General features: G+C 30.0%; 1 protein-coding gene across 1 annotated transcript; it reads right to left on the minus strand.

Annotated features, from left to right (window-relative positions):
- Positions 1-4,621: 4,621 nt before the first annotated feature.
- On the minus strand, positions 4,622-6,534 carry LOC107888551 (BAG family molecular chaperone regulator 8, chloroplastic). The gene is made up of 2 exons (XM_016812701.2): positions 5,643-6,534; positions 4,622-5,558 (listed from the first exon to the last, which is right to left on the minus strand). The coding sequence occupies exons 1-2, from the start codon at positions 6,219-6,221 to the stop codon at positions 4,854-4,856; spliced, it is 1,284 nt and encodes a 427-aa protein (XP_016668190.1). The 5' UTR covers positions 6,222-6,534; the 3' UTR covers positions 4,622-4,853.
- Positions 6,535-8,871: the final 2,337 nt, after the last annotated feature.

The raw sequence follows: 8,871 nt of genomic DNA on the forward strand, positions 1-8,871 counted from the left end.
AAGGGCGAGTGAGAAGGGAAATATGGGGAGCCATGTAGGTCTGCTCCGTCCACTTGTAAGTATTTGATTGGATAGGGTGGATCCTATCGAGATAGTCATACAGTAAATTATGTGTATTATGTTTATGTAAGACCCCCGCAAAAATGGACGGTGGTGATTTAAAGTGTATAACGACAAGAGGCATTTTTCTTGTCAATCTAATCATATCTCCTTTAGTTGGGATTATAAAATGAATTTTTTTCGCATTTTATTTTTATTAAATTGTTTACTTAAGTAGTGTTGAATCTATTTTGAGCGATCCCAATTATTCTACGACTTATTTTCTAATTATTTTAATGCCTGATATATTAGTAAATTAAAGTTTATTCGAGATTTTTTTAATGATGAATTATAATTTTTGTTTGTTTCGTATTACATTTAATCACTTATATTTAAAATATTACGTTTTAGTCACTTATATTATTATTTTGTTACGAGATAGTTACTCTACCGTTAAACTTTGTTACCTCCCTAACGACAGTCCTACGTGACAGTCGGGATGAAAATAGATTTTAAATTAAATAAATTTAATTTGAACTACCACGTAAGACATCTAAGTTGGTATTTAAAACTCATCTGGATTGCCACGTAGGACTATCGTTAGGAAGGTAATAGAGCTTAACAGTAAAGTGATCACTTCTTAACAAAACGATAATGTAAGTGATTAAAACGTAACATTTCAAACCTATTTTATTAAAGTAATTAGATTGTAAATATTTTTATATTTTAATAATTTTTTTATATATGTTTTAGGATTTTATAATCTTTCTAATAATTTTTATATAAAATTATAGTCAATTTGGTAAAAAAAATTAAGGACTACATTTATTATTATATTAATTGAAAAGTTTAATGTCATCATTTCATTAATCACTTAACGTTCACGAAATTTTTTTAAAAATGTTATTGACCAAATTATATTTTTTAAATTGAGTGAGAAAAACAAAAATTACACATCATTTAGTAACAATTGGTAGAGTTTAACCTAAATTTTAAATGTATAAAAAATAATACACGATAAATCTATATTGTAACACCGACAAGTGTTCTGTTAAAAAAAATGTTAAGTGCAATGATAAAACATATTGTACTCTCAAAAAAGAACGTTTGTTCGAAATTTAAAAATAACATTATCAATAATAACTCCAAACTTCGAACATAAATCGTACCACCAACTTGAAGGATAAAAACTAATAGTTGATACTTTCACAATCCTTAATGCTTATATTAGGGTATAGATATGAGTAAATCAAATATTTCTTAAATATGTAAACTGAAATAGATTGGTATGTATTAATACTAATAAAAATTGATAAATTATATTTATAGTCTCCTTATAATTAAAAAATTCATTTTATGACTCCTTTTTTATTATAGGGCTCAACTAAAAATTTAGGCCCATTCATTGGGTTTGAGTTGGGCCGGGCCCAAAAAATAGGCTTAAAAATTTGCCTAAGCCCGACCCAAATAAAAATACTAAAACCCGAGCCCGGCCCGACCTGCCAGTATTTATTTTTATATAATTTTTAAATATATATAATACATCAAAAATACTAAAAAAAACAAAATAAATATTTTCCAACAAATTGAAAATAAATTTTAAAAAATATGTAGACTTAAATAGTACTAAGATAGATGCAACTTAACAAGCAAATACCTCTAAAATAATAATAAAATTAACAAAGGCCTTTAAAATAATAACAAAATTAATAATAAAATAAGTTTTATACAATATCCAAATAATAACAACAAAATAGGAGCAATTAATAGTAATATAGTAGTAAAATAGGGAGAAAACAAACACCGTCATCTTTACTAATCATTCATGGGCCGAGTAGCCCGACCCATGAGCAGGTCTAATCATTCATGGTCTTTACTAATTAAAAATAAACACTATCATCTTTTTTCCACATCATATGTACATTTGATAAACAGTGATAATGGATGATGTGAAAAAAAAAAGATGATATGTTTATTTTTAATTGGTAAGGTCCATGATGTGGAAAGGAGGGTTCATAAAATAATTTTTCTTACAATTGGTAACTTTTTTTCAATCAACTATGAAAAGTTGCAAAATAATTAATCAACTAGGGGTGAGCAAAACTCGATTCGATTAAAAAAATAAAAAAATTTTAAATTTTGAGTTATTCAAATTATTCAAGTAAACTTGAATAAGTAATCTGAGTTTCGAGTTCCAAACGAGTTGAATTTTAAATTCAAATAACATATTGGTATAAGTACCCTCAACAAAAATTACAAAATAATTCAAAAATAATTTTTAAAATTTAAAGTATTTATAAAAATTCCAAAAATAAAAATATATAAAGAAAGTTAAAAAATTAAAAATTTTCTAGAGTAATAATTTTGAGACCTAAATAAGTTAATTAATTATTCAAAATTATCATACTAAATTATTCTTTTATTATTATTATTTTGCTTTGAAAAAGTTTTCAAATATATATAGTTTTAAATTTATGTGCTCTAACACAGAGGTGAATCTAGGGGGCTAGTAGGGGCGTCGGCCCCCCTAAAATGAAAAATTGTTGTTTCGACCATTTAGAAAATTTTAAAATTTTAAATTAGTAAAGGTAAAATTACACTTTACCCCCTAAAATTATGAAAATTTAATTTAATCCTTTAAAAATTATAAAGATATAGACTATTAAAAATTAAAATTTCATTTCGACCCCCTAAAAAAATTTTCTAGCTTCGCCTTTGCTCTAACATGAAATTGGTTATATTATAACAAGATTTTAACTTGACATATTTAATTTTTTAATTTAACTTAGACAATTTCACTTGATTTGAAAAAAAATTCAAATCGAGTTAGAGTGATAAAATAGGACTCATAAACTCGATTAACTGAAATTTTTTTCACTTGATTTAACTCGATTCGATTGAACGCTCACTCCTACTCTCAACTAATCGATTTTTTTTTCTTTTCTGGCACAAACCATTAAATGGCTGATGGATAGATGATGTGATAGCTTTTAAAGTTAGTATAACAACTTTAACCTTCAACATTTATATATTGCGTGAATTTAGTTTTAATTCTAAAAAAATTAACTTCTAATATTTACACATTCTTCAATTTGTTTTTTTTTTCAAAAAAATTATTTTTCTTTGCGACTCCCTTTCACTTAAAAAGTAAAAAAAAAACAAATCTATGAATTAAATTTGATCGGAAATATACAAAAAACGAAAACACCTAAAAACCTTTCATCTTGTCTTATTCTTTTAAAATTAACCCTCAATGTCACAAATAAAAATAAAAATATAACAAAAAATAAAAAACTAAATTATACAATATGTAAATATTTTTTAAATAAGATAAAATTGTTATTATGCCAATTTTAAAAATAGCAAATTATCTTTCCTGTTGATGACCAACAAAATTTTCGAATAGTTAGATAATCGAAAAAGGAAATAGATGGTAGAATTTAAATTACAATAAACGAATAATACACAATGATTTGAAGAAGCCGAAGGCTTTTGTATGAGGAAGGGGAAGAGCTCACATCTTGTGTATTAAAATTTTTGAATGCTAAGAAAGAGAGCACCGATGCACACAAACTTGAGAATGCAGCCACCACCAACCATATGCCATTGGTTAAGTTCACCACCTGCTCAGCCTATCCTCACTTGTTTTTGCTTTTCTAGGAATACAATATTAGCCTCAACATTGTCTTTTGGATGGCAAGTGCCATGATTCTATGTTCAAAACAAATGGCTTGCAAATTCATTGTTAAATTATCTAGTTCATCCAAAACCAAGTCTTAAGAGACTGAACTAGGTCACTCTTGAAGATCATGCATTTGGAACTAGATCATCTATACTACCCATGTTCGACTATGTTAGAACACATGTTGCTCAGTATGCGGTTACTTGTGCTGCAACTGGTCTGTAGTTAATTTACTTTTTTATCTACCAAAAAAAAAAAAACAAAAATGAAAGGTCGAGACAACATGAGTCGTTTACCAACACTTGCGAGTGTAAGCTATTTTGCTTCGACTTCTCTCCCAAGTTTGTGTTTGACACATATTCAAACAGGAATGTAAAGATTCAACCTTCCAGTACATAGAAAACCTTGGAAGAAAAACACTTTGAGTCTGAGTAACATGGCGGATAATTGTAAATGCGGTGCAATCAAGTGAAATAGACACAACAAGATCTAAATGGTTAATGTATACACAAGTTCTTGAACTTGACGACTTATACATACTTGGTACCTAAACTTAAAAAACTATACATGACAAAATGTGAAGCTGCCACATGTCACCATGATATTGGTCATCAGTGCTATGTTAATGTATTTTAATAGAGTTAATCAGGTACCTAAAAAAGAGTAGCAAGTTGGCTTACAGTTTCCAAATTTACAGATTAGGTCCAAAAAAAAGTTTAGGTACCGAGTAGATATACGTTGCCAAGTTTAAGTACCTCTTACGTATATTAACCCCAAACTAAATTATATCTACATTATGAAGAAGCCAGAACTCCATCCCACTAGCTGAAAACACACGCATATATGCATACCATTTGACATGGGAGTATTATAGTGAAGACAACAAAACAAAGAAAAGAATGACAGTTCCAAGTTCAGCTAACATTAAACACTCAATCAAGTGCAAAGTTACAAAAAATAAGTCAAACCAACCCCTCTTCAATAGGAGTGAAAAAATATATTACCTGAGATTCACAGAACAAACTCCATGGGAACAGTCTCACACTCATCAATCTGAACTCTAACTATTAGAATGACAGATATGAAAGAAGAAGATCCAATAAAGATCTAATCTTTCATAACGGTGATATATCTATGATGAAACAATTTTGAGCGCACCATTCCTCTTCTTCATTAGATCAGCTTTAGATTCCATCTTCACAGGCAATGGAGCAGAAAACACAAAATCACCACCTTGAATCTGATAGTCCTCAACACTGTTACTTCTTGCCTGTTTGTTCAAGTTCATTGCCTCCTCCAAATTCTCAACTAAATCTTCACTTTCTTTGACAAGATTCTCCATTGTATCTCCACGTTCATCACTCGAAACACTCTCATCGGTTAAACTACCATCTCCACTTGAATTAACCTCATCTCCATTGCTAATAATCCTATAAACATTCCCATTTTCAGCAAAGCTTACAGTTTTCTTCACTTTTGGTTGAATCCCTTGCCTTTTCAACAAAAGCTCACCATTTTTATTTTTATTTTTATTTTTATTCTCTGCTTCATCAATACCTTGATGAAAACCTTCAAGCTCAACAACATCATTTCTTTCTTCAATGGTAGAAAACCTCTCAAGTTTTTCAACTCTGTCTCTCAGCTTCTCCATTACTTCACCAGATTTGGACCTTAAAACCTTAGGTTTACTACTACCATTTCTCAAAACCCTAATGGTTTTTGCATTCTTATATAGGAGCTTATGCCTTTTTAAAACTAACCCATCAACATATTCTAAAAACTGAATCAAATCTTTACTAACTGACCTTTTTCCATCTCTAATCATTGGATCACCACCCTATAAAAAAAAACCCATATTTCAAAATCCAAAAGAAAGAAACATAGTCAACCAAGATTTCAAGTACCAAATATAGATATATACCTGAAAAGAGTCCAGTTTGAGAAGCAAGTCCATGGCTTTTTGAGAAACAGCTTGGGGATCAAAATGGATATTATTGGAAACTGAAAGCTTGAGAGTGTTGAGACTTGATCTGATAAAGGCGAGATCTTTGAGCTGTCTAAGTGTTCTTGATCTATGAACTAAGAAAGCTCTGAAATGGGTTTGGATTACACGAGCAGCTGCATCTTTAAGTGAAAATGAAGGGTAAGAAGAACAACTTGAGGCTTTGGAGAAGCTATGGAGTGATGATTCAAGAGCATTGATACGGCTCACAAGTGAAGATATGAGAAAGTCGGGTTGTTCTTGCTGTTTTTGATTAAAGTGATGGTTTTTAGCGGCAAATTTTTGATCTTGGAATGATTTTAGAAGATGGGTTTGATTTAGATAATGATTTTGTTGGGGTTGAAGGAGAGACGCAAGGGCTTGTAGAAGATGGTCAGACTGTTGGGGATATGGAGACGAAGCCGGTGCTGGTTGGGAGCACTGATTGCAAGAGCAGGTGGAGCAGCAGGTGGCGGAGGTATGGTGGTGCTGGTGGTGGTGGTGGTGGTGGCAGGCCATGACTTGAGGGTTTTGAGAAGGGCAGTCACTGGCAGTGGCTTATGGGGTCTTATGACTAGGGACAGGAGAGGCTCTGTTGGGATAGAAAGATTGGAGTTGGCAAAGGTTTGGGGGTTTGCGTTTGGGTTTGGTTTATGGCTTTATGGGACCATTTTGTAATTGTCTTTGTTTTGGTTTAGTATTAGAGAGAATAACAAGTTGAGATAGATATTGAAGTTTGAGAGGGACCTGCAAATTTATGGATACTCTAACATGAGAATAAGAATCCGATTTGGTGCTGGGCCATACTTTAACCTTTACCTGCTCTAATCTTGGTCAATGATCTAACCAAGAATGGCTGCTATCATTTTATCAAGTCTTCTTGGAGTTAGAAGGTTTTCACGTATGGATTAGAGGTGTTGAACTGGTTTGGTCGGTCAATTCGATCAAATTTTTTCACCATTAATTTAATTGATTTGAATACATTAAAATTGATCTAATTGATTTTAATTGATAAAATCAATCAAATTGAATCAATATTAATTCGGTTGATTTTTTTGGTTAATTGACCGTTTTTCTTCTTGTTTCCTTGTAATGAACAAGGATAAGATCTTGCTGCCGAATGGTAATGAAGCTCTTACTGCTGAACCACGATGAAGCCGTGAAGCTCTGGTCACTGGACGGTTGTAAATTAGGGGTAGCATTTATTCGAATTGAGTATATATTTTTTATTTAATTAAATTGATGAGTTTCATTTATTATCTTAACTTGATTGGATATATTTTTTTAAATCGAGCCGAGTGAAAAAAAATTTGAGTCAATTTTAATCAACTAAAATTGTTCGGATTAAATTTAAAAAATTAAACATGTTAAATTAACATCTTATTACCATATAATTAATTCTATTTTGGAGGATATAAATTTGAAACTATAGATATTTGACAACTCTTTCAAAGCAAAATAAAAGAAAATTTAGTATGATAAACTTGAATCGTTAATTTAGTTATTTAGGTTCCCGAAATTATTGTTTTAGATTTTTTTAAAATGTTTTATATATTCTTTAGAATTTTTATTTTTTATATTCTTTTAAATATAAATTTTGGAATTTTTATAATTATTTGGATTTTAATAAATCATTTTGAATTTTTTTTAAATTTTTGTTGAGGGAGATCAATTTGTTCGTTTTTAAATTTGAATAGGAATTAAATGAGCATTTACACCAATCTTTTATTTGAATTATTCGAATTGGAAAGTTCAACTCGACTCAAACTCGAAACTCAAATTACTTATTCGAGTTGACTTTAAAAAATCGAATAACTCAATTCGGTTAACTCAAAAATTAATTTTTTTTTTATTTTTTCGAGCCGAATCCCTATTATGAACAATGATTCAATAAATCTCATTTATCAAATTTATAGTTGATATACTATTCCATCATAAAATTTTCAAAAAAAGCAAAACTACCCTTACGAGTCAAATTACCATTTTACCCTTTTATGCCTCTAAGCACAAATTCCTTGCAATCAATAGTTACTAATAGACTCAAATTCCATAATTCTCATTTAATGTTTAATAGAGATTCTTAATTGGTTAAAATTATATTTTTACCCATTATTCAATAAAAAAATAATTTATAATTTAATCCTTATACTATTAAAGTTTTCTAATTTAGTTTAGAAGTGATTTTCATCGTATCAATTAGAGGTGCTCATGGGCCGGGCCGGGTTCGGGCCAGACTCAACTAAAAATTTAAGCCCATTCATTGGGCTCGAGCCCAGTCGGGCCCAAAAATGGGCCTAAAATTATACCCAAGTCCGACCCAAATAAAAATACTAAAACTCAGGCTCGGCCCGGCCCACCTGTATTTATTTTTATATTATTTTATATAATTTTTAAATATGTATAATACATCAAAAATACTAAAAAAATCAAAATAAATATTTTCCAACAAATTAAAAATAAATTTTAAAAAATATGTAAACTTAAATAGCACTAAAATAGATACAACGTAACAAGCAAATACCTCTAAAATTAACAATATTCAAATAATAACAACAAAATAGGAGCAACTAATAGTAATATGATAGCAAACTAGGGAGAAAATAATAGGAAAATAACGTTCAAAAAAAATAGCAGAAATTTTTTGTCATTTAGTGAATTCGAGCTGGGCTGGGCCAAAAATACCTTACCCGAGGCTTGACCTATTTTTTAAACGGGCCTCATTTTTTTGTCCAAACCCATTTTTCAGGCCTATATTTTTGCCCAAACTATCTTACAAATCGGGCGAATCTTCAATCCGGGCAGGATAATCCAACCATGAGCAGGTCTAGTATGAATGCATAATTCAAATTATTTTCATGTTTTCATTAATACTATAGGAAAAAAGTGTGAATCTATAAACAACCCCACGAAACATGTTCACTTTGTGAGCTTTGTCATCATCACTTTTTTGGACACTCGATGTGTTATTTTTGCAGCCATCTGGGCCATGCTTTCAAGTATCATTGGACCACTGAATGATGCAAAAGGTGCATTATCTATATATACTTATTCATGGATCAAGATATTCATCTATACTTGAAATTGCTTTTGAAATTGCTTTTGAAATTTAAGATGGTTTAAATAAAAATAGGATAAATTATTAAAATAGTCACTTTTATTTATCTCAGGT

This window comes from Gossypium hirsutum, chromosome A09, assembly GCF_007990345.1.
Source record: "Gossypium hirsutum isolate 1008001.06 chromosome A09, Gossypium_hirsutum_v2.1, whole genome shotgun sequence".
In the NCBI taxonomy this organism is placed as follows: Eukaryota; Viridiplantae; Streptophyta; class Magnoliopsida; order Malvales; family Malvaceae; genus Gossypium; species Gossypium hirsutum.

What these genes read in the sequence shown, in the direction of transcription:
- LOC107888551 (XM_016812701.2), bottom strand. Translation starts at nt 6,221, where the DNA reads ATGGCCTGCCACCACCACCACCACCACCAGCACCACCATACCTCCGCC. An exon ending in TCAAACTGGACTCTTTTCAG is followed by an intron (nt 5,559 to 5,642) that starts GTATATATCTAT and finishes TTTTTTTTATAG; the next exon opens with GGTGGTGATCCAATGATTAG.